The sequence below is a fragment of the Gallinula chloropus genome (genome assembly GCF_964237585.1).
Source record: "Gallinula chloropus genome assembly, chromosome: 2".
In the NCBI taxonomy this organism is placed as follows: Eukaryota; Metazoa; Chordata; class Aves; order Gruiformes; family Rallidae; genus Gallinula; species Gallinula chloropus.
Window position 1 is genome coordinate 88,606,654 of NC_140086.1, and position 22,319 is coordinate 88,628,972.

Below are 22,319 nucleotides of genomic sequence, written 5' to 3' on the forward strand. Positions count from 1 at the left end.
AAGAGCAGCCTTTTTTTTTTTCCTCACTCCCTCATCTACGGAGACCAGTGATGTATTTCATCTGCCTCAAACAAAGGGCTCTTGAAAGATGTTCTTAAATTTACTTTCTCAGCCCCGGGGGCATACAATTACTGCTGTTCACTCATGCTTTGCGTGTCTAGAGGTTGGGAGGGCGCGTGTACTTTCTGTCATTGTTAGAGCATTCCCATGGAAAGCGGCAGGGCAGCCAGCGCGTTCCTGACTCGGGCTTTGCCCACCACTGGCTGAGGAGTCAGCCAGCCAGCCTGGTTTCGGTGGTTACAGAAGCAAGCGGTGCCTTTACTAAGCTGACAGCTGCCCCTCAGGTTCTGATCTGCATTCAGCAAAGTGGGGGTAATGCAGTATGGGACTGGAGGGTGAGTGGGACCCAGTGGCTGCCTTTGAAATTGGGGCTAGTTTCTCCCAGCAGCATTCCTCAGGGAGCACATGATCGGCATGTGTCAGCCCCCGTGACTCCAGAGCTAACACGCTTCACTGGCCCCAGCGGAACAGGTCCCCAGCGTAGCTCTGACTGTGGTTCAGAAGGCGCTCCAGTCTGATTTGGCCAGGGCTAAGGCAACAGGATGCGTCGGCAGCCTCGGGATCGGCTGAGGGCCACCATCCTGTGTGGTCTGTTCCTGCCGTCACGGGGGAGGGAAGGGAGCAGTTGTTAGCGTGAGTTTGGCAGCACTGAGGTTGCAACCTGTTAGCAGCCCACTGCTGTCTGGGGTTGCTCCGTGCAGGATGAAAGCGTCACAATCAAACACGTTTGGGGTGCAGGAGCCCAGCCTGAGAAACTGATGCAAAAAAAACCTTCTTAAGACATCTGCTCAACAGCAATTTTATTACATCATGTTACAACGGTATTGTTACTTTTGGAGATTCGATACACACTTCCAGCACCTTGTAGAACAATACATTGTGGACTGGTTCACCTGTTTAGCATGTAAAAGTCCAGTGTCCAGCCCTTGCTGCAGCTCCAGCTTTCCAGGGCAGTCCCAGAGCTGACTTCACACTAACGTGGCAAGAGCTTGGGCATTGCTGGAGCTTTCAGAGGTCCTGTGGACAGCGTGGTGGTTTCTGACACTTCTGTCTCTAATGCTGTTTTTGGGGCTGTGCTGAGCCTTGGCCGCGTGGCTCTGGAAGGCCCGGACGGTTCGGATAGCGAGGATGCAGACCACAAAGCTGGCAAAGTACAGGCAGGCAGCCGCCACGCCGAAAAGGCCAACGGCCGCGTCGCCGCCCTGGACCACGCAGCTCATGGAGGTGTAACCACGGCGCGCGTACAGCCTCTCGCGCCTCTTGCAAACGTCCGTCGCGTTCACCCGGCTGACAAAGTGCAGGTAGAGGCCGACCGCCGCGACGTACGCCACGCCGGCCAGCAGGTTGAAGGCACATTCGCCTGCCAGCAGCCCAGCCCTGAGCTGCTGGATGGGCTTCGCCCCCACGACGAGGAAGACGAGGGTAAGTGCTGCTGCTGTTAGGCTGAAGGCTACTCCGCCGTACACGCAAGGGGCTCTCATCTGGGTGAACTGCATGTCTAGATCCCGCACCTCCTGGAGCTCCGTCCCCTCAAAGGGGCTATAGGCTGAATTCAGGCTGAAGGATCCGAAGCCGCCGAGGGAGGTGAAGCCTGCAACGGAGGCTTGGGCAGCGGCCACGCAAATCAGCACCAGGAGGTTAACCGTGATTTCCACGAACTTCAAAATGCCTGTAAGGGGCAGAAAGATGGCAGTAGGGGTCAAAATCACATCACATGGTGGAGGCAAAAGAAGTACAGCAAAACCATAGACAAAGAGCACTATCACTGAGCTGGCCCTCTTGGCTACAGCTACAGAAGAGCGCGGCATTAGCTGCATTAAAGAAAAAATAAACCTGTGTGAGCTCTCGTGGGTACCTTGTGGAGGTTGAGCAAATGGCTTTTTTTAATTTGTCAGTGTGCTTGATAAATGGGTCTTCATGCAGGGAAAGAAATCCATAAAAATTTTACTGTGCTTGTGTCATTGCCAAGGCAAGCTCCCAGTGACTGCATCTTGGCCTGCAACTACTTGGCATAAACACGCTGAGCGAGAAATACCCAGTGTGAGCAAAGTGCTGAGGTTGAAGCTGACAAAAACCTAGACGCTTCTAATGGCTTAAGAGGTTATGCAAGTTATTTAGGGCCTTCAAAATACCTTTACTGGTTTTTTGGTGTGTGTGTGGGTGGGTGTCTTTCTAAGTGTTGCTTACTATTTAACCAGGTGCAACTTCTACTTCATCATTTTTGGGATAAAAACATCTTCATAAATATGAAGAAGGAGTTTCTGATTGCACTCAAAAAAATGAGGAGGGGAAGGAGGCAAAACCTACCACATCCACAGAGGCAAGTTAAATGAATTTGATACCAGGTCAAATATTCTCTTCAACACGCCCACCTTCAGAAGAAAGTCATAAGACTTCTGAGCTGACGCTTCTTTTTTCTTATATGATGCTGCTTATAAAGGTAACCAAGGTTGGGTTTTTTTTTATTGTGGGGGGGGGGGTGGGGGTGGTGGTGAGGAGGTGGGGGAGAGAAGCAGTGGATAAATTACTTCTTTTTATGGTAGCTGCCTGTCAGGAAGGTGCAGCATGTGTTAGATAAATCTGATTATTCTGTGACAGCTCACTAGGGGTCAGACTAAGATTAGTAAACATGACGGATGTTGAAGTGTAGTGTAGCTAGGGTTGCCTATTCGGGAAATGAAAACCTCTGGTGTATTGGGCGTGTTGCTCCTCCACTTCTGAAGTTAATTACTGAATCGCGAATTTTATTACTCCACTGCAGTCTGACAGCCAGGAACGTAAGATGCTTGACACAGTGGTCCTCTATCTGCCTTTGCAATGTGGCAGGATCTCCAGCTTGCATACAGACTTTCATTTTATGCTGCTAACATTGATCAGCATGGCATTTTCCTCTGGAGCAACGGCTCAGTTGCTGTCAAGGCTGTGTGGGCTTGAAAAGAAAGGGCTGAAACAGCACACAAGGGGAATTAGACAAATTCCTCTCTTGTGATGCCAGATGCTTCTAACTGAAGCAAGCTAGTGACAGCCACCATGAAGGATTATCCAATATTCCCATTCTGCCCCTTCTGGTTCCCTCCACAGAGGGCTGAACTAACGAGCACCATCCTGCTGCCGATCACCCTTCACTGGAAGGTGCTCATGAAGGTTTGACAAGGGCCTTTGGCTGCTTTGGGAGTTCCTGCTCCCCCCCTGTATGCAGCCTGCTCCCCTCACTCCTGCTGATGCAGCTGTAGGTGGGTACTGAGCCAGCTGACACTGTGGCCATGTGAACTATCCCAGAAGCCCAAGGGGGAGCAGCGATAATGATGGCAGCAGCTGGGAATGGAGCATCTGAGGCTCAGCATGTTCCAGTTTGTGTGCGTAACGTGCGTACGTCTACAGATTTCATATCCTAAAAAGACCCAGGCAGAGCAGGCAGAGAAGACAGAGTGTTCTTGCTGAGGGGGAATTAAGCTGCAGTTCCGTGCACATGTTCTTCAGAGGCGATGCTGATTTCTGCAGGATAACGTGCCTTTTCCTTGACCCTTCCGCAGGGCAATAAGCGCGCTGCTGGTTACCAAATCTGTTCAGGCTGCTTCAGATATTTCAAAGGAAATACTCATGAAGCTAAATGTAAAGAGAAATGTAAATCTTGGTCCATGAGACAGGATCTAGGACTTCTTGTACCAAATTCAAACAGTGCAGCCAAAAGACTTACAGTTTTTAATGGGTATGGAGTCATCACTTCACCGGGACTGTTCAAAATATTTTGAAAGAGTAATAGCTGTACAGGACATTAATTGGAACTGGATCAGATATCTGCTCAGTTGTATCATATGCTTTCCAAATACAGGGAACCAGCTTAGGACCTCAGGGCCCTTGGACAGTGCTGAACTCAGAAGGTCACTTCCCTTTTGAAGGGCTGGCTACTGATTTCATAGATGCTCCCTCAGGAAGCAGTTCTTGCAAGTCTACAGGGAGGAAAGACCATTTGATTAAGGGAAACATAAATTTTAACTATGTTTGGGAACTTGGAAGTTGGGAATTCACGACCAGTCAGCTTTCTCCTACTGCTGTCTTCAGAATTCACTTTTTGCTTATGCCTGGCAGGGCACTCTGACCCCCTGAGGACCACCAGGCTGAGCTTTAGAAAAGGCCGTTTTCTACCATCAGAGTAGCCAGCACCTGCTCTGCATTTATAACTGACCCCAACCCTCGGTGATGCTGCTCCAAAACTTAGGTGTTCACACAGTTTCTATATGCCACCCCTTAACTTCACAGAGCTGACTGCCAGTACCACAGTACTCCTTGTTGATGGGATGATGAATATGATGAGTGTAGGCCCACTGCATTTCTAGCTGTGGCAGTAGGCACGCCAGTGGTACACTTGAAGAATGTCCTTAGGCAGGGTGTTCCAGTTGGGCAGGTTTTGTTCCTACCTGTAGGGTTTTCACACCCACCCGCTGTAGAATGGATTAGAGTAACAAAACAATGGAGAGAGGCTGATTACCAGTTACTCCACCGGGTATTTGTAACACGTGGATTAACTTTAAAAAAAAAAGAAAAGCCTGCAATAACACAAATAACAAAGCCTCCTGTAGTTAAAATAATCCTAAAAGGCTGAGCAGGACATGGAGGGAAGCTGTGAATTACAGGTCAATGATGACAGCCAGCGGGGTTTGTGAAAGTAGCAGACAATTACTGGAAGTCCCTAAGGCCTTGTACAATCATCAGGGCTCTGATGGAAATATTAAGCCCTACAGTATGCTCAGATCTTGACCTGGGTGCCCCAAAAGCCTCACGTAACCTTGACCTGTAGTAGTTACGAGCTGATACCAAATCTACTACAGTAGTATAAGCAGGACAGGAGGACAAGCAGACCTGAGAAATAAGGAACGAAAGGACATTTAAGTTTGGAAGCTTAGCTCAGTCAGGGTATGCTAATGCACGCAAGCTGGCAGAAACCTCTGCCAAGGGCTGAGCTCAAAGCCACGCTTCTGAGCCTGTGCTGCCATTCTTGCTTTCACAGACCAGTTAGCTACATCATCTTAGAGTTATAGCTGCAGAAACGACTCCAAAAGGCCTTTCTATAGGGAGGTTATTTATCACTACTACTGTTCCCTAATCCTGTGCAACTGGAACACATTGGAAGGCTTGGGTGTAAACTGACAGGAGGCCTGAAAATCTCCGACCTGGTTTGATTCCTACCTCAAGTTCAAGATCTTGGAATCTACCAGAATGCTACCCACTTGTGTTAAAGTTACCACAGTGACAGGTGGCTTTAGGAACTAGCCCTCTCCATACTGAGCAAGTAGTGAGACTAAAGTTGGGGTCTCCTGGATTTCCATTTCCTCTCCCATGCTTCTGTCTTGCGCTGCTTTTCAGCACCGAAGGTGAGGAGAACGACTGCAGGCTAACAGACAGTGGGTGTTGCCAGAGCTTTCCAGAGGACTGCTTCGTTCATTCCGTAAAATTTATATCTGCAACAGATAGTAACTTCATTGTATCATACTTGTCAGCTTTCAATGTGATCTGTTTTGCTTCCAGTAGGCCTCCTGCTGTAACGAACTGCAGCGTTCCAATTCATACCAGTAGGTCTACCATTCACTTTTTCTTTCCCTTCTCTACCTGTGCCACTGCCAGGATATCAGCCCACTGAGCAATGGTTTTGCCTTCTGCCCAAGGGTAGGCTCAAACATCCAGCAAAGCACTAAGGTAAGGGTGTGGATCTGCAGCAGCTGACCCGACCCTAAGGGCAGTCACCACGTTTTGCCCCAGCCCAGTAATTACCCAGCCTAGCATTAGGCCCTTCCAAGAGCTGTTTTAATAAGTTAAAATAGCAGGAAACGATTCAACTCTTTTCATGTACGCTACTGTTTTTTCCTGTAACTTTAGCAACCTGAAGTGACTCACAGAGTTTCTGATGAGCAATTGTGCTGGCAGGAGTTTAGCAGGGGGAAATACCGCAGCCAGGACCAGAGAAGGACCAGAAACTCTCCTCTGCAGGTGAGGTGAGCTTTTAAATCTGCGCACTCTGCCCCATAAAACTACACTGTGCCTGACCACACAGTGCCCAGTAACTCAGCCGTGAGCTCAAGTCCCGTGTGCTGGAAGCTGTGAGGAGGCTGTTTCCTCCCGGCAGCGTGGCAGGACGGGCCCTGTGTGCGGCTGGCGGGAGCGCAGCGTGCGTACACACACACACATGTACACACACATGTACACACACACACACACAGTGCAGTGGTCAGCTGGTGTTTGTTCCTGTGTCTCTGAACCTGCTGAGGATCAATCTGTAGGACAGCCAGTCCTGCCTGTTTCTGCTGAACGGCCCCCTGGCCCCAGGAGGGCCTGACGAACAGGCCTTCACATCGTCTCACTCCACTGCCTCTTGGCAGACCAGTCACCTTTTCATTTCTCCTCTGTTGACTGCACATGGACCCCTTCTCCTGCCTCTTGGTATCACTCTCTCCTCTCGAGTTAACGTCCCTGCATGCTTCTAAGATAATTAATGTTTGGCTTTCTCCATTCTGGCTCACTTTTTCCCTCTGCTTCCTTTGGTGGCCACAGAGCACTGGGACCAGCAGTACCCAGCTAGGTGCCCTGGCGGGGTGACAGGCTCACCCCACTTGGACACCTGGACCCCAGCAGGAGGGCAGCAGTGCTAGGAACTGCACAGGCCACTGGTGCCTGGGTCACCTCCCATTAGGGGTCACTCTAGGGGAAGAGAAGAGCAGAATTAGAGGCTACAACACACTCAAAAAAAATCTTTCTCCCAGCCTTCTCCACTGACAGGAAAGTTTTCTGTTTGTTTTTTTCCCCAGTTCAGGGAGCTTCCTGCTTGTCAGAGGTAACTTTTTTTTTTTTCCAAAGGAGCAGACAAGTATTTTGACCATATATAGTGACTTACAAAAGCAGCAGTCAGTCCTGAAAAGGATCTCAAATGCTGAACTTCTCTTGCCAGTGCAGGTTTGGCATTCCCCAAACAGAAGAGCACAGCTCAGTGCGCAGCTTTGGTCACCTCTCTGCTAAACTGAGTCAGTGGTGGGAGGAATAGGTGAGGGGGAAAGGGCAGAAAATGTCAAAGGGAAGAGGGGAGTTGTTCTGCTTTTGGAAAGGGATTAAAATGTGACAGAAGTGGGAAGGAACCAAAACAGTGGAGGAGAACTGAACATGGGAAATGAAATGGAGACAACAGTGACAACAGATTAAAAATAATAAATCTGGATGCAGAGTACTAAAACCTCTTGCTAACAGTATTATCCCCCGTAGGTATACTTGTACAAAGCAAGATTCTACTGAAAACAGTAATAGGAACTGAACCAACCTCACTGATACAGGATCAGGGCAATACACAGCTTTGTTGTAAACAAACAAATCCCCCCCCTAAGCCCCCACCCCACCATTGTTTTTGTAGCTCTCTGTTCTTCAGCCAGTGGTGGTGGTGGGGGGGGGGGTTAGCTTTCACTGAGTTATGCTAAAATCTCCCTAATGGAGTAAGGTTCAAAGGGGGAAAAACCACAACCCAACCCTAAAGCACAAGAGTTAGGCAATGTAACACCAACAGTAATTCACTGAATCTTGGCTTTTCAAAGGACCCAAGGGAACTACCTACTCGGAGCCAACTGCATTTAAGTGGCGCGTAAGTACCCAACACATTTCTGCTCATTTGAGGAATCCATCTTACTGGAAATCAATGGAAAAGTAGTTAAAATTGGGGGAATTAAGTGATTTATGTGCTCTAGAAAGGAGCATTATTATTATCTTTTAATAAGTTGTCCCTCTTTAGTCAAGATAATTGCTCCATTAGGAAATCTCAAAGCAAGACCAGCCTTGTTTTTAATGATTCAGAGAAGCCTTGTGTTCACAGAGTGCTCAAATCCAAATGTATCGTCCTGTTTCTTCTGTGTATCATCTGCTCTTAAAGAACAACTGGCCCACCTGCTCTTTTCCTTCTACTTAATACCCTCCCATCCTCTAAACAGTGCTGTCCATTTTTCACAGGAAAGGGTGGACTTAATTCATCGAACTCCTGCCTGAGCCTCCATCCCCATACAGTTTCCCACCACTGTATGACACTGATTTATTTGCCATCAAGACACAGTTTCAGAACAACCCAGTCCCTGCCTGGGAACAACAGTTCTGGTTTACTTGTTCCCAGTAGTTCCTTAAAGTATCACTTCTAGCACACTCTTGATTTCTCTCCTGTTGACTGAGCATGAATCATCTTCCACAATTTTGGAGAGGGTGGGAAGCAAAAGGTCTTGCAATAGGGATTTAAATACAACAGCTCTAAAAGGCTGTACGTGTATTTGTAGCATGGGTAGGACCCTACACAGTCACCTCACATTCTGCAGTTCAGGAAACAGCCTTTTTTCTTCCTAATGTACCTAAAGTTCTTTCAAGCAGTGAACTACCACCTCAGTACCTAAACAAACTTGCAGAAGGTTTTTGTTTTGTTTTATTTTAAAACATTCAGAAAACAATGCAGCACTCTTGTTCCTTGTGCCAACTTTCCATAGCCACTCCTTCCATTTGAACTGAAACTGAGCCACCTTTAGAAAGTACAAAGATTGGGGTGTTACTGCTCTCTATGTAATCAGAGTCTGGCTGAAGGTAGGTCAGGTTGGAGGCACCTGTGAACCTGAGCTTCTCATTCACTTTACCAGCTGTGGGTTGTCACACCTGGTGAGCAACATTCCTGACTGGGTGGATGTTTCCCCTTTAACTGAGCTAAGATCACCTGGTGAAGAAACAGAGCTGTATGAATTAGCTTTTTGAGCTGCTACTTAAAGAGTGGGGTTTTTTTTCCTTGGTTCCCAGAGTCTGGGTCAGGTGTGGGGATGACAAACCCAGTGGTCTTACAAGAAGGATGGTGCCAACTCCACTTCTATACTAGTAGAGAGCAGACTTAACTAAGATTTCCCAGTAGGGAGGCACAGACCAGAGCGTAACACATACCTAGCAGCTAACATCAGCTTGGCCGGGATCTCCCCCCCGCAACTTAATCGAGTCTTCTCAGTTGTGGTTCTCCCCTCTCTAAAAACAATAGCGTACGTGTCAGCACAGTGCCAAAAGGTGGATGAAAGAGATACAGTAGAAAGATGTGGGCAGAGTGGAGCCCCCTATGTTGGCAGGGCAACGGTTTTTCTAAAGGTAACGTTTGGCCTTTGCAACTAGCGTGGCCGCCCTGCGCGCTTGTACAGAGGTAACTGCTCCTGGCGGTTTGCATTTCGCAGCAAACGGGACTTGCCTCCAAGTGAAATACTGGAACTTCAAAACAGGAAGGTTACCTGCAGCTCTGCTGCTGTATCTTGTTACTGTGCAATTTTAATTAAGCATTTCGGGCTTATTTTAATCCGTACAGCTCTGTCCAAGCCCCACTACAAATACTGCCTGCCTTCACAATTACCAGATTAAAAAACTTGTGGGCAAATTCGGTCTGTTGGTCACGCTGTATTTAAACCAGACGCTGTAAGGACAAGGAGGGGGAAGCCATCGAGGTACCAGCGAGACCACAGGGGGCCTTCGCGCTCCCTGCGGCAGCTCTGAGCGCAGTTTAAATAAAGGAGCTGAGCGTGGCAGGGCGTAGGGACAACATGTGAGGAGGGTGACCACAAAACGAAGCAGTTTCTAATCCTGTTGGGTGCCTCCACAGAAATGCAGGAATGCCGATGGGAAGATCTAAGGTGCTACTGCAGGCACTTGTCACATGCCCGTTTCATCCACACGGTGCTGCTACCTGAGCTACGCGCTTTCAGTGGCCCCTCACAGGGCTTCACTGCACACAGCTGGAGCTACAGAAGATCTATTACTGACACCCTGACTCTTGCAGGCCACTGCTCTCCCCCAGCATCTCCACAGCCCTGGAAGGGATACAAGCGCTCTGCAAAATACCATTCCCCTCCTGCTCCCACGTCCGACTCCCAGGAAGAACGGCGGTCAGGACGTAACAAACCAGCAGCAGTGCCATGGTTAAGAACAGTGGCATAACTCAAACCAAGTGTCTGCTAGTGTGAACCCTGTGCTCAGGGTGCCTTTCCATCTCAGGATTTTTTTTCCAGTCTGTGAGTATTTGTCAGCCTGGGTAGCTACAAGGGGGAAAAAAAGGACTGTGTTTTTGTAAAAACAAAAGCTTATAGATGTTTACATTTGAATTAATGCTGGCTTGTTAATGCATGAATATGCACTGGAGAAAGTCATTGTTACTCCCTAATTCTATTTCCTCCTCCAAATAATTTCAGCTTGATATTTCCTCCTAGCTATGCCTGAAATCGGAGACTTTTTCTTGTTGCTACAAACCATAATGCTGTCTCTTTCTGAGAGGAAATTGGTCTGAAGGTTCTAACAATTGTGGATGTTAGAATGTAGGCTAAAGGCATGATTGTTTGGAAGCGCCTACAATATGCTTAAGAAATCTGACACTACTCATGGCGCCTCTTTGAGCTGTATTCATGGTGGCAGGGAACAGGGATTCAATTGTACTTGCTCCCCCACAAACTGTCTTCTAACCTTTTTAGTGCCACGTCCCTTAAATGCCAAGTGGGTTGAAGAATATTTATTTAAAAAAAAAAAAGAAAAGTTACTTATCTCAGAAATTATGACCAGCAGAATACAATTCTATACAAGGCAAAAGCACAGACATTTCCTGAGTCACACAGGGACTGGATATGGGAGAAACTTGGTTTACCTTCACTGTTTAAGCAAAACTAAAGGAAATGTTATCCTTGAATGGCATTGCTCCATCCCTTTCACACCAATATACATACGAAAATGAAATGTTTTCAAAGTCAAGTGACCAAATATCTACAAGCAGTTTAAGATGAGCAATTCACTCTTGGGTTTCTGCTGTCTCTAAGGTGAATGAAGGAGCATGGCAGCCAACCTAGAACACTTCTCTCATTCCCTCTAGGAACCGAAAGCACCAAATCCGGATATATTTTCAAAGGGCCTGAGAGGGATCCTTTGAAAAGCAAGTATGATTATTAATTTAGCTTTTCTACACAGAAGGGAGAAGCACAGAAATTTTATCTGAACGGTGAGATGCAAACTGAATGTTTTCTTCTGAAAGAACTCCAGCTCGAAGGATCTCCTGGCCAAAAACTCTTGTAATTTTCAATGTGTGCCACTTTAAATGGCAGGCATTATTGTGCATCAGTTGTAAGGAACAGTTACTGCAAGCAGTAACTCCTCAGTTGATGCAAGGTTTATCTTGGTCAGGATGAGCTAATTTCCAATTCCCATGTAATTATACAGAGCATCTAGACGGCTTAACACCAGTCTATAAGCTGTTCCTTAGGTCTCCTTCCCTACAACAGAAACAGAGGGTGGCTAACTTCTGTGTTTCTATTGCCTTTTGAATTTCTAATCTGCAGATTCATGAGTGTGATGTCCCTGTAGAATAAAAATAAATAAATAAATGGATACAGGAGCTAAAGACAGCATAGCAGGGAAGAGGCAAAAGTTTTTAGAGGGAAGTTGTTTGAAAGAATCATCAGATAGATGAAGAGAGGCAAAGGTGTGTCACTGCACTGCATCTGTGTTCAGTTTTGGGCCCCTCACTAAAAGAAAGACATCAAGGCCCTGGAGTGTGTCCAGAGTAGGGCAGTGAAGCTGGCGAAGGGTCTGGACACAAGCCTTAGGAGGAGCGGCTGAGGGAACTGGAGCTGTTTAGTCTGGAGAACAGGAGGCTCAGGGGAGACCTTATTGCTCTCTACAGCAAGGCTGCAAGTTGTGCCAGTGGAGGTTCAGGTTAGAAATTAGGAGAAATTTCTTCTCGGGAGTGGTTAGACATTGGAATGGGTTGCCCAGCAAGGTGGTGGAGTCACTGCCCCTCGTGGTGTTTACAGAAAGGTTGGATGAGGTACTTGGGGACATGGTTTAGTAAGTAATATAGGTGGTAAGGGGATAGTTGGACTAGATGATTTTGGAGGTCTATTCCAACCTTTATGATTCTATGACAGGCAATCCAAGTGGTAGTGTTCCTAAATGACACAAGCTCCTGTGAGGTACAAGGGAAGATCCTCTCACAGGTTAGTAGTGGTTGAAAGAAAGACCAAGTGGAAACAGCTGGTTTTCAAACGGAGAGAGTTGAGGAGAAATCTCTGGTTTGTGCTGCCTGTCACTAGTTATGCCCATGTTACAAGCGTGATGGGAGTGGATCTGTAGAGTGAAACGGCTGGAAGTGAAGCCCTAGAAGCTACATGATAGGCATTTTCATTCTAGTACTTCATTCTAGCTCTGGTTTGGTCCAAAGGACAGAGTGCCTGCCAGTGGTTATAGCTCATCCTCTCCTTTAGTTTTATCTGAAGGAAATGTAGTTTGTGCAGCCTGAGCCTGCTTGGCAATGTGACCCAAAGAGCTGGAAACAGAAGCTCCAAAGAGATTAGCTGGAAAATACAGAACAAAAAACTATAGTAGATGCACAGTCTAATGATTTGAGAGAGGCTGAATAGTGAGATTGTGAAGTATGTTTTAATAATAAATACATGAAATTCTTCCCTGATTGCCAACTGCGGAATTGGTAGGCTGCTCGAGAGTTCGAGCTCTTGAATGGGAAATTAATTAAGTCAGCATTTAATAAGCAGCTTTGTATTTCATGCATGCACTCAAACACCCCCTCATCTGCAGAGCACACAGATGGGCTCTAAACAAATAATTGCAGGTACAGGTACGCCCTGTACCAGGCTGGGAGGCGAACCAGAAATGGAAAAGAGTTCACTCTTGGTTAGGACAAAACTGACTGTTCTTTGCTCTGTGAAGCAGCGATCTGAGCACAGTGACAGGGAGAAAGGGAAGACTTAAGGCTAAAATCATAAATATCATGGAGGAGGCAAACATATGAGATTATCATTAGGTATGTGGAACACCACTGGAATCAGAGACACCTTTAAAATATTTTAAGGAACAAAACAGTACTTCTTAAGTGGCACAAAGAAACTGGAACTTCTTGTTGTAAGGCAACATGGACACCAAGCTCACTCAAAAGGGGATTCGGAAAGGATTAAAGAAACGTGATAGGTCTGTAAGGAGGTATTAAGCACAAAGGAAGTGAATACAGTTTTCCAGTTCAGAAAATTCCACCAGTCTGAAGCTTGGTGAGTATTCCAGAGGACATCTCACACTCTACTGGTCCAAACTCTGATGGTCCTTGGAAATTTGCACTCCCATACAGTGTTTGAGAGGATGCATAATTAGGTAATTAGGTGCCTTGTATGATCCAGCACTGCTGGCCCTGTGATCCTACTACCTGGATGGTTTTGAATAGGTATTGCTTCTGTTTTCAAGATGAAAGGAATAAAAAGGAGCAGAATGTTTTGAAGTTTCTTAGATGGTATCAAATGTTCCCACTGGCAAAAAGGGTCAGCATCAGTTGCTTCTTCCATTAGATGTGGGTTGGGTTTATTTCTTAATGCCAAAGGGGATGGGTTTAGGGAAGAAGGGTGGGAATATCAACAACAGAAGAACAATGTCCTTTTTTCTGCTGCTCCTTGCAGCTGTTTGAATGATCACTGCAAAGATAGCTGCCTATTTCTGAAACTCAAGGTGAGCTTTTTGGGATGGTGGTGGTGAAAACCATGTATGAAGAGGGCAGTATCTGGATGAAGGAAATACTTTTCTGAGCTCTAGTTTATCCAACTGGTCAAGGTGCAGAAAGAGCATACATGTATTTGCTGGGCAAAAGGAAAAACCAACCAAACAAAACATAGTGAAAGTTGAGTGATGCATGGTCAGAAACTAAAGTCCATGTTTCTGTTGCTTTGTAGTCACTATTGCTTTGGAGAAGACTCTGGTACATCACTTGATTTCCTGGCCTTACTTGATACTAATTTATTTTAGAATTATAGTGATTAGGAAGGGGGAATTTCACCAGAGTGCTCATAAATCATTGGCAAAAGAGATGGTTAAGATGTATTTACAGGAACATTTCATGCTGTACAGGGCCTTAGCTCACATGTACTGGATTCTTAGTAAACAAGTCATGTAGCTTTTAATTTTTAAAATATTTACTATGGCTGCAGGGAATTCAGGATTCTTGAAAATTCTAGGAAATTCTGCTAAATTCTAGTGCCTCCAAAAATTAAACAGGGGAGTAACATTCTCACTGTCTTACCAAGCTCCAACATTTAATTTTCTGAAGTAAAACTGCTAATAAAAGGGTTTATTTTCTGCATGATCTCTTCGTCCCTTCTCCACTGCAAGCTCAGACAGCTTTGGAAAATACTGAGCAATACCTGGGGGAGGGGTGGAAGTGAAATCATCATCAACTCATGCATCCAAAACTAGGACAATCTGAAAACGTAAATTATGTTTAATGCACTGAAATAATGAGAAGCAAATGCAGGTCAAAAAAGCCCCAGCAAGTCCCATTAAGCTAGCCTTACATCCAAAACACCACTGAAACTGAAAACTAAAAAGAGCTCACCGCTTCATTTTTCTAAAGCTGTAATAAAATAAGGCATGGAGTTTTCTATAGATTCTCAGATAAAAGTGCATGTAGCAATAGGATGAGGGGTACTGGTTTTAAACTAGAGAAGGGTAGATTTAGATTGGTTATTAGGACAAAATTCTTCAATATGAGGGTGGTAGATCACTGGAATAGGTTGCTCAGAGGCATAGTAGAGACCCCATCCCTGGAGACATTCAAAGTCAGGCTTGATGGGGCTCTGAGCGACCTGATCTAGTGAAGATGTCCCTGCTTACTGCAGGAGGGTTGGACTAGATGACCTTTAAAGGTCCCTTCCAGCCTAACACATCCTGTGATTCTATGAAAATAATTTAGTATTGCTGAAGAAGAAACTGCTGATACAATGTTACCAGTATGGGCCTGTATGGTTAAATATACTCTACTAACTCTTGGAGTTAAATACCCAGATGAAAAACTGACTGCCCACAAGTACACAGACCGTATTTATAAGAGTTCTTCTTACTCTTAAAATTGTTCACATATTCACATAAGTAGAATTATTAAGAGCAAATTAAGTATGTTATTTAACTTTCCTTCATGGAGTGAAGAAATAATCTAATATTATGAATTTGCTTCCAACAACTAAAGTCTCCATTTGTGTCTCTACTGGAGGACGCTCAGTGGCTGTTTTTAGACTTTGGCCAAAGACTTTGCACCTACCTGCAAGTTCAAACTCAGACTGTGGTGGGCCTTTCCTACAAACTAGGTGAAGAAAGTTCATGGTCCCAGCAGCTGGAAAACTTTAAAGGAACATTGGATATTTTAGCACTTTTTTTTTCTTTTCTGTTTATGGGAATGAGTTTACTAAGTGTTAAAGTGGATTTCCTCCTACAATAATGCTCATTTCTCTGCTTGTTGTAGCCACTTTCTAGCTGTGCAAAAACCCAAGTTATTTCTTGAGAGCTGTTTTTTTGGATTAATGTCCAAAAATAGCTTTGTCTCCCACAATGTTGCTTTATAAAGATGTATCAGTGATGACTGGATTAAATCCAGAGTTGATTAAAAGCCTGAGAAGAATGTGTCAGAAATAAATCAGCGTCAGAACCTCATCAGCCATCTTTAAATAGCCTACAAATGCACATATCTCTTTTATTCCTAAATCCCAAAGGTTAACTTCTGCTGCACAACCTGAGTGATTACGTAGATGACCCACTCGGATGCTCTGTATGTGTACTCTGGAGATGCTATCTGAATATCCCTACAGACCTTGCCTTTAGATGCCTAAAATGTGCCAGTAACTCACAGGTGTGCCATTCATTTAACTCCCCCAGTTTGTTTTTTGTTTTGTTCTCAAATATTCCTCTAGCTTCTAAACACAGAAACCAAAACCAGGGCAAGTCATTGGAAGGAGAAGAGTGGACTGCTGGCAGTAAGAATCTCACATACCTCTTGTTGTGCATACCTTTGAACACTTCATTGAGAAGGTTTCCTTGGGAGGATAACTTTCTGGTGGTGGCCCAAAATATTCCTCTGCTGGTCTTGAAGTTTTAGAGTAAGGGTCTGAGCAAACAGTGGAAGTCCTTGAGTGCTGGCCACCTCGGATGTCTTCTGTTGACCTACAGTGGAGTAAATAACTAAGATCTATTACTGAGATCATGCTCTCTCCTGAACATCAGAATCTGGAAGACACTCCTGTTAGTGGAACCAGCTAGCCTGCTTCATAGGTATCTGATCTTTTTGCCTGCATGGTTTGAAAGCAAATATTCCATATGCTTACACATAAATCTATGTTCTCAAAGGATATTTGCAGTTGATTGTTGTGATTTTTGAAAACTGTGTACTCACTGAGTAGGCTGGCTGAATTTTTTATGGTACCTGCAAAACGTAGCAAAGAGGAGGGTGTGGGGAGAATTCTTATTCCAATGTAAATGGAATTACATTAAAACCAAGCATTTTTAGCTAGTCAACAGCAGCCCAAAGAATAAAAATTAGAAATATTTTCACAGAATAAATGTGTAAGGTAGCACAGCTATTTCATGGGTAAGCATTTTGTCAAGTTTGTGTCTCACAAAGATGCCTTTTAAAAGAATGAAAGCTATTAAAAGAAACAGATAAAGATTTTAAGGGGCTGCAGGTGTGTGTAAATTGCCTAGTTAAATATTTATCTTGGTTTTTTGAGGTCTTTGATTAGATTTGAAGAGATATCAAAATTTGACAAAAAATCAATTTCTCGTGTGTCTGAACAGACTCTTCATTTGTACACTTCAAAATGGAATTGTTCACTTTGCTGCAATGACATACAGCTCCCCTCTGAAGCCTGATGACTTTTAAGGTTGGTGAGATTTAGATTATTCAATGGGAAATGTGCAATTTGCCCTTTTTTAACTGAGCTAACACTCAGGTTAAAAGAAACATTGGCTGTAAATTGTTTTCTAAGTGTCTGGTCTAATCTAAGTGTTCTCCCTTATCAGAAGGAGAAATGGAGCTTGCCTTTTTCAAGGTACAGCTGGATGATTTTATTATTAAAGGGTATTTTAAGTCTCATTCAGCATTACTACTGTTAAAAGTCTTCTTCCTATTTGGTTTTTATCTTCAATTTCTTATCCACAGATCAGCATTTTCAACTGTAGCTTTGTTTCCTAGTATCACTGCACTTCTCTAAGGTTTATCTGCATCCAGTTCCAGATTCAACTCACCAATATTATCTCATTCATCTACATTAAATCATGCTCTTTGTAGTTTCTACATTTTAATTAAGACGTTCAATAACAAGACTGATGCGAACATCTCCGTGTGTAGCTGCCAACAGCTCTATTTGGCTGAAACATTTCTGATTTTTCTGACCTTTGTCCTGTGTCTTGTGCAACCACCAAAGCATCCTGCACAGCTGTGTCACATAAATTAAATAAGCTGTGTGATTTATAAGACTTCCAGTTAACTTGAAAGCAATCCCTTTGGTACTTCTGATGCAGCTGCTTCTCTCTATTGTATCCTGCTACTTGCCAGAAAACAAAACAAAAAGAAAAGAACAACCCAAAACAAACCCCCTTCTAATGTTCAGCAGCAAAGTATAATTAGGGAAAAAAAAAATTCTTTTTTAGATGCCTTTTTTTCCTCACAGTGGCCCATTCTGGCCACATTTACTCCTGTTTTCCTTCAGTAGTTTTCAGTAGGGGATAATGGAACTCTTTCTCCTTAGCAACGACAGCAAGTTTGCTACAGGAGTTTCAGACAGAAATGCATTTGGAAGGAGAAAATACTCAGGCTAGAAAGTCTTGCTCATAAGGGATGGAAGTATTAGTACTGTTTCCAGGAAACAATTTCCATCTATTTCATTAGAGTATCTGGAGTATCGATTCATCAGCCTAAGCCTTCACCAAAATACTGAAATTTCCTTACACAAGCAGCTGGTTTTGTCCTGAGAACTGAGCAGGGGAAATACTGGTAGGTTAAGACAAGCTCCATTGGAACAACTGATGGAAAAGCTTTCCGATTAGTTGTAGTGAGGGGCCAGATTCTCCACTTGGCTCTAAGAATTATCCCCATGGCTACTGCAGATCCGTAGCTTCCACTTCCCTTCCTCTGATCCCCAGTGGGTACAGGGAGGGTCTGTTGGCCTTTACAGCCCTTTCACCACTTTTGTCTGCATGTCCAGTCATTTAAAACTAACAAAAAAACCCCATGAAGTCCAGAGAAGCGCTTCACTAAGACACTGTGTTTTGATTTACAGCTGTCCTTTCAAACATTGCTTTTACTATGCTATATATACGAAAAAAACCCCAATAAAAAGCAATTAAAAAACCCCAAAAAAATACCCCTCTGTGGGTTGTTGGGTTGTTGGTTGTGTTGGGTTTTTTTTGGTTTTCCCTCTCCACAGTGCAATTAATGCACTCCTGGCATTTGCTGCTCTCACTTCTAGTATGTTCAAGATAATTTAACTATATCCCCTTTCTGGTCTCTGCCTTTACTAAGGACAGTCATTTAGCCTCTGAAGACGATTCTTAGGCTGACCTTTGATCCCATTTCTCTGCAATTTTTCATTATTTGAGGCAGAAGAAAAAAAATCACTAGGTACTTCCATAATACAATGGAAATCCAAATGTTTTATGCTTGGCCATAAGTAGTCCTTCTAGTTCACACAGTGCTCTTCACTCCTGCTTTTATTCTCAACCTGTTTTTCTTGCTGAAATGCAGATTATCGTGGAGTACTTCAGCTTTTCAATAATCTTAATTATATTTATTTCCTCTCTTTCTTTGCCTCTATTCTTAAACAGCCCTTTAATTGTGCCCCCAGAGACTAAACAGGAGTGATGAGCACCTTACTGCCATGGCCAATTTGCCAGTGTTGCTTGGAGCGACAGAGCTCCCTCATACAATGCAGTCACTGGCATGTGCTCAAAGGAAAACAGCCTAAGCTCACTTCCAACATGCCTAGCCAGGCTGGGAGGAGCAGCATAAGGTCCTAAGCATTTATTTGCCACTCAAAACCTTCTGTTAGTTGATTTATTGTGCTGACAGGGGTTGACCCACTATCAAGTGCTACAAACAGCTTTAGACCCTTAAACAACTACTCATTTATTGACTGTGACTATTGAAATTAATTTCGCTTTGGATTAATGTGAACTTGTTCACAGCTGAACTACAGCAACCTGAGAGTTCAGGAAGTCCCTACGCTGGTCTCAGTCACATAATCTTCTCATTTCAGTGCATATTTGGCAAACCTTGGGCTTGCTGTCACCTGCTGACCAGCCTTTCAGGAACTGTAACCAGCACACAGGGTCACACTTCATGTACATGTGACCCAACTTGATCTAGATAACCCCATGAAACTCACATCTCTGTGCCACACAGCCTATCTTTCTCCCTCATCTCGAGCTCAGTACAAAGAAGTTGGTTAAAAATTCTTTAAAATTTCTAAGTGTTTCTAAGCTCCCCGGTTCCGGATGTGGCATGCTCACGCTTCATGATTTCAAGGCTAAGTAAATGCTTTCTCTACCACTCTGGCATGAAGGTATTTAGAAGCAATCAAACAAGATGACAGACATTATAGACCTGCTGTGATACGTTTCTTTAAGGTGATAGAGACGTACCTTCCATTGTAGGGGTATGGTTTTCTTGCTCTTCTGTCTTCGGATCTATCAGATCCATGACTCTGGTGGTGCCTGTATTGCTTATCTTGGTATCGTCTCCCAGCATGAGACATCTTGTTTCTTTCATGTATTCTTTCTTTCTAAAGTAACTTCCTGAGCCAAAGAAAAAAAAAAACCTGGTTCATTTTATAGCTCTACTTAAGGTTATTCATTGACCAGCACTCTCATCCATCTCATGCTGATTCAAGACTTAGTACAGACTTCTTTAGAAGTGAAGGAAGTAAAACCCTTTAAACTACAAGTAAAATAACTTCATTAAAGAAGGAAGTTTTTCTTTACTTTTTCCTATTCATCAAGTAATTGTAATGTTTCTACATTAAAAATTTTTGCATTTGCCTCATCTGCTTTTACTCTCCTACCTTTGCTTGCAAGGACAAGCCATGGCGTCCATTAGGAGCATGAATCCTGGCTTCTCTAACGTTGTCTCTTACATGAAGTATTAAACCCAGCACACCAGTGCATTCCATGAGCACGTGTACTGCTGCCAGCGATGGCAGGGCAAGCCTGAAAACACAGGCTGTGACCTTTGTCCTGCAAGTTTCTAAGAGGAGGGCACCCATGGGTGTAAACAGGCACAGCAACAAACGTCACACATGATTTGGATAAACATTCGGTAAGGCAAAGCTGTTCTGGGCCAAAAGTAAGTCTACAGGGAGATAGATCCTTGATAACTTGGTAGTGAAGTATTACAGGGATGTTACTTCCTAAAAGTGGCTTTACCCTTTCAGGTGCAGTATACTCAAGCCCAAACCCGTAAAACAGGGAAATGCACAGTTTAGGAATCTCAGCAGTCTGTTCACTTCCCTCTGTCCCGGCCCTTCAGCATTACTGCAGAAGTGCCTGCAACAGATTTAATTTCGACCCATGATTTAATTCTGACCTGAGGACTTCTTCCTTTCTGCCTCCTTAGGGTGTCGCCAAAGAGGCTAATTAATTTTTATTTGTTTACAGCTAATAAAGAAAGAGCCAGCGCTGTCCTCCGGGGGACTTCAGCTCTTCTGAGCCGGGCAGAAGCCGTTTAGCAGCTCGCAGCCCCACACCTTTCCCCAGGGGCGGTGGCGGCCCCGCCGCCTCAGCGCCACGGCAGCCGGCCGCAGCCCCGGTGAGCCCGCCGAGGCGCGGCCGACCGCGGAGCTGCGGCCGTGGGCGCTGCCGGCACCTCCCCACGCCCGCCCGGGGAAGGAGTCCTGCCCTTCGCTATCCACTCGCGGGCCAGCCGCGGCCCCGCACCTCCTCTCCACCTGCTCCTCGGAGGTCTCCCCGTCCCTCGGCACCCCGGGGGCGAAGGCCAGCGGCCCTCGCCCCTGCCGCCCCTCACCTGAGGGGAGCGCCGAGCTCCGGCCCGCCCATCAGTAGCTCCTGGGAGCAGCCGACCCCGCCCTTCCCTGCCCGGCCACCCACCTCCGCGGCGCCTCCTTCCTGCGGAGGGCCGGCCCCCGGCGCAGGTGCCGTCCTGCCCGCCGGATCGTGGGCCCTGCTCTCGCTCTACTCCTGCGGACCGTCGCCGCGGGGAGCGGGTGGGGTGCTGCCCGCCGTCCGGCCATCGGGGAGTGCCGGTGTCTGGGAGCGGGGGGCAGCCTGGGCGTTTGTTACATGTAATAACCTGAGGGCCCCGTGCACCGTGGTGCTGAGGAAGAATGTGGTGGCCGGAGCCCCGGGAGGATATAAAACTCGGTGGTTAATAAAGTTAAAATTCAATAGTCCTACCGGTTCCCCTATTTTTTTTTTAGTTCTTTGGTTTTTTTCCTCCTGGAAAGTCAAGCTCGTTGCCTCGCAGCGCTCAGGGCAGGAAACCCAGCAGTATGAGATGTACTGGGGACAGAAGGCAAAAGAAACTTGTCCCAGGAAGCAGGTCGGTGGGAACAAGTTGTGTTAGGCTGGGTGGGTTGGAAAGGGAGGTAAGCAACTAAACTCTCCTCTGGTGTGCAGCTACATTTTAGATAATGGGCCATGTGAATGTTTCTTGGTGCTCAGCTGAAAGCCTTCCCAGTGGTGGATCTCAGGGGGCTTTGTTTCCTTACTGCCAGCCTGTGATGTTTCCCTTACAGGAGTGTGATATTCTGGGCCCCTCAGGATGCTTTCTGTGGGGGATAGATCTGGATTTGTACAGAGCCTGGGAGAGACCCATGAATCGACGCTGCAGCAAACGACTTGTTCATTATGCAGTCCTGTACAGAAAAGCAATCCATGCCTGAGAAGCTGGACGGTGACGTTAATGTGGTGGCATGCCTGGCTAACCTTGAGTCTTGGAAGGTTCACTAGGCCATGGCACTACCCTGCACCAGAGCCGGGACCAGAAAATCCCATTCCTTCACAGGGCTAACACAGCAGCATGCACGGGGTACCAGTGCCTCTGGAATTTGGGCTCGAGATACAACTGTTAGTGTAGCCCTGTGGGGCTAAATCCACAATCCTCTTTAAGTACTGCATGGGTGCCAGGGGAAATGCTGTCCTTGAAAGGAGGTGATACCTACAGGAGCTGAATACTTCAGACACGCATTTTGTAAGTTGTTGGTGTGTAGTAAAACTGTGATTCCCTGCTCTGTTTGAGCTGTGTTAACAGCTTTTAGCTGTTTACCATTCTCACGCTACCTAAATCTCTGCTGTTTCTGATTTCAGCTGTATAGTTTGTCTTCTCTCTGTCTTGCACCAACCCTACTGCTCGCTTGATCACATAGTAAGCCAATTCAGCTTGCTTCCCAGCCAAAGCCAATTTACTTTCTGCT

The 22,319-nt window shown here is 45.5% G+C and overlaps 1 protein-coding gene across 1 annotated transcript; it reads right to left on the reverse strand.

Annotated features, from left to right (window-relative positions):
- Nucleotides 1-847: 847 nt before the first annotated feature.
- On the reverse strand, nucleotides 848-20,576 carry LOC311188642 (MARVEL domain-containing protein 3-like). Its single transcript, XM_084260107.1, is given in 7 exon segments — nucleotides 848-1,729; nucleotides 6,947-6,989; nucleotides 6,991-7,041; nucleotides 7,043-7,069; nucleotides 15,906-16,059; nucleotides 19,534-19,686; nucleotides 20,474-20,576. Coding segments are annotated over 6 exon segments (1,089 nt in total). The 5' UTR covers nucleotides 19,647-19,686; nucleotides 20,474-20,576; the 3' UTR covers nucleotides 848-1,028.
- Nucleotides 20,577-22,319: the final 1,743 nt, after the last annotated feature.